At 40.3% G+C, this 2,844-nt stretch overlaps 1 protein-coding gene across 1 annotated transcript; it reads left to right on the top strand.

Annotated features, from left to right (window-relative positions):
- Positions 1-200: 200 nt before the first annotated feature.
- LOC125540738 lies at positions 201-1,595 on the top strand. The gene is made up of 3 exons (XM_048704312.1): positions 201-617; positions 730-925; positions 1,308-1,595. Exons 1-3 carry the CDS (start codon positions 247-249, stop codon positions 1,311-1,313), a joined length of 573 nt encoding a protein of 190 aa, XP_048560269.1. The 5' UTR covers positions 201-246; the 3' UTR covers positions 1,314-1,595.
- Positions 1,596-2,844: the final 1,249 nt, after the last annotated feature.

Here is a 2,844-nt window from a genome sequence, read left to right as displayed (position 1 = left end):
TACCGACGTCCAAAGTCTTCCCTTTTCACACCACGTTTCGCCTCCTACGCATTACTGCACTTGTATACCCGTGATCTACTAGACAGATGCATGGTTTGTCTTAAAGGAAAGTGATTTTTTTTATGGCAGAGTCGAAAACTAACTCTATAAATATGTTGTCTCTTCCACTCATATCTCAGTACCAAAACTCATACCCGAACTAGTAGACATATCATCATCCTCTCTGCAAGTTCGAGAATCCTAGTGATGGCCCGTGCTAGCCATGTCGTGGTTTTCCTTGTCTTCTCAAATTTGGCCATAGCCATGGGCGCCACCCTTCCTCTCTTAGATCCTTACGTAGGGAAGTGTAAGAGTAGTTGTGAGGAAGAGCTCAATCTATCTTTGTACCTGCACCAAGTTGTCAGTGGAGCAGCCCACAACCAAGAAGTAATTCTCAGCCCCGGCTTTGCTAATTCGTTTGGTGTGATGGCAGTTAATGACTGGACTATGCATAACACCACTGATTCCACTGCAAGTATCATTGCTCGGGCAAAGGGAATGCATATCCAGGCTACCCAAAGCCAGGCCAATGGCGAAGCTTGGTTTCTTCCTTTCAGCATGGTCTTTGAGGACTCCAGGTATATCCATGCAGGTTTAACCATGCATGTACCATTTGCAGATTAAACATATGAATATAAGTTTTATTATTTTAAGGTTGACCTTTTCTAATTATAGTTGCACCATTAACAGCTTTGGCGGGTCTACATTACAAGTGATGGGGACAATTAGTGGCGCAAATGGTGAGTGGGCTATTGTGGGTGGAACAGGAAAACTGTCGATGGCACGTGGTACCATAAAGTTCACAAAAGTTCAGCCAGAGAGCAACCCAAACACTGAGAACTACAGAAAGATTGATATCCATGCATTCTACACACCCTCACCGGCTGTAAGTATAGTTACTCTTTTGAATTAAAGAATAATTGTCTTATATATGAATTTATGTGAAGTATGGTAGTCATATTCATGCAATTACGTTCATACATCTATTTATGACGCAATCATATCTATTGCTGTCAAGAAAAAAGTCTGCATGAAAATATATTCTATTTCTTTGACATGAAAACGTTATTAATATTTATTTTTAAATGGGGAATGTAAATAAACAAAAGATTCATCTAGTCAAACTAATTATGATATTTGTAGTCACTATTAATGCTCTTTCTATGATGAAGAATAAGTTATTTAATCTTGGTCTTGTAAAATTCATATTATCTTGTTTGATTACTTACTATGTGGTCAGCTACTGATTTATTTATCTGTTTTTATAGGTTTAAGACATGAAGAATACGCACGTGCCACATCAACTGGAAATGCAAGCCAGCAATCTTGCATAAATAAAATATGTGGCTTCCTTTATGGCTGGTACTAGTAGCTAGTCGTAATATGAATATCGGTGAAGTCTTTACTTTCAGATAATGCATGTGTTTGTGGCATATCATGAAAAATCTTATATATACATCCATCGGGCATTTACCATCTCTGTAATATTGGAATGTATACTTTAATTTGGAATCTTATATTCTTAATATATTCTATGGAAGAGAATTAAGGATTTGTCCTTTTATGTTCTTACCCTTTTCATATTCGATGCATATACGAGTTATCGTGGAATAAGTTCATCAAAATACAATTTAATTGTCGATGACCACAAGTCATGACTTGCCACATAGTTTCTATAGATTTCGTAGAAGATTACAAAAGCTAAATTCTAGGCAATCCCACGCGTCTCCTTTATTGAAAAAGTGTGGTTTGGTGTAAAAAGCTAAAGAAATTGAAGTGAGGAGTACAGGTGCATGTGTACTAAACTCTTTATTTTCAAATCCTTGATGAGGTCCATTAGCGGTAACTTGCATTGGAGAGAGAAAATCAATATAAATGCCCCAAACTACTTTTTCTCATGAGGCACCTGTATTCATATGCCACCATAGTTTATTGCCCTTAGGTAGCTGCATGTCGGCAAGAATAAAGGCCGGCCTTACTATTGTAGGTAGTAATCTAGTAATCATGTAGTGTAGGCCAGCAGTGATGTAACACTAATACATGACGTAAGTGCTTATGTCAAGCAGCTTGCAAGTCGGTTTGTAATCTCCTATAAAAAGGACTCGAGCCCTGCAGTTGTAACCAAGCATTTTTCAGCCTCAGTACAAGGTAGAAGTAGTAGTGCAGTTCAGCTACTAGTTGGAATATACGAGAGATACTCCAGTTCATCCGTGTGTGTGCAGTGTATGTATTGGAGCTTGCACTAGCTGTAGTCTAGAACGTCGTTCCTATACCTACCCAGTGGTTCATGCCTTGGTCCAGGCCACCCCTTCATCCATGATCCGCTGTTTGAGGAGAGGTACTGATGGCGTTATACCATTGAACACCACGTCGTTCCTGTGTTTTCAGAGCATCCAAAGGACTAGAAGAGAGGTTGCTCTTGTAGTTTTCCGGTTTTGATCAAGTAGGTCCTGCCTGATGCATCAAGTAGGGCAGGCCGCGCGCCCCTCTCCCTCTGGTCTGAATTGCTACTTCTAACTGTTGAAACGTGAACCTCGTTGGTGTTCCTTGTAGCTTACTGAACTCTGCCTCCTCTTCCTCCATCTCATGGCGTGGTCATGTTCTTCTTCGGTGTACGGTGAAAAGGATGTGTGAGGCGGTTAAAATGAAACTGGCTATGGAACCTGCAACTAAAATTGAAATAACTGTACTGTGTACTTTTCTGGCTAGGGGTCCTGTGCTTGATGGCACAGCAGCGGCTGAGTCGGTAGGACTTGGTGGTTTTGTTGAAAGAGGAGGACTTGGAGGTGAAGGCGGTAGATTAAT

The sequence above is a fragment of the Triticum urartu genome, chromosome 2 (assembly GCF_003073215.2).
Source record: "Triticum urartu cultivar G1812 chromosome 2, Tu2.1, whole genome shotgun sequence".
Classification (NCBI taxonomy): Eukaryota; Viridiplantae; Streptophyta; class Magnoliopsida; order Poales; family Poaceae; genus Triticum; species Triticum urartu.
This window is presented reverse-complemented; position numbering and strand designations above follow the sequence as displayed.

Coding starts and splice junctions, on each gene's coding strand:
- LOC125540738 (XM_048704312.1), top strand. CDS start 247: ATGGCCCGTGCTAGCCATGTCGTGGTTTTCCTTGTCTTCTCAAATTTG. Junction 618..729: donor ATGGTCTTTGAGGACTCCAG/GTATATCCATGC, acceptor CACCATTAACAG/CTTTGGCGGGTCTACATTAC.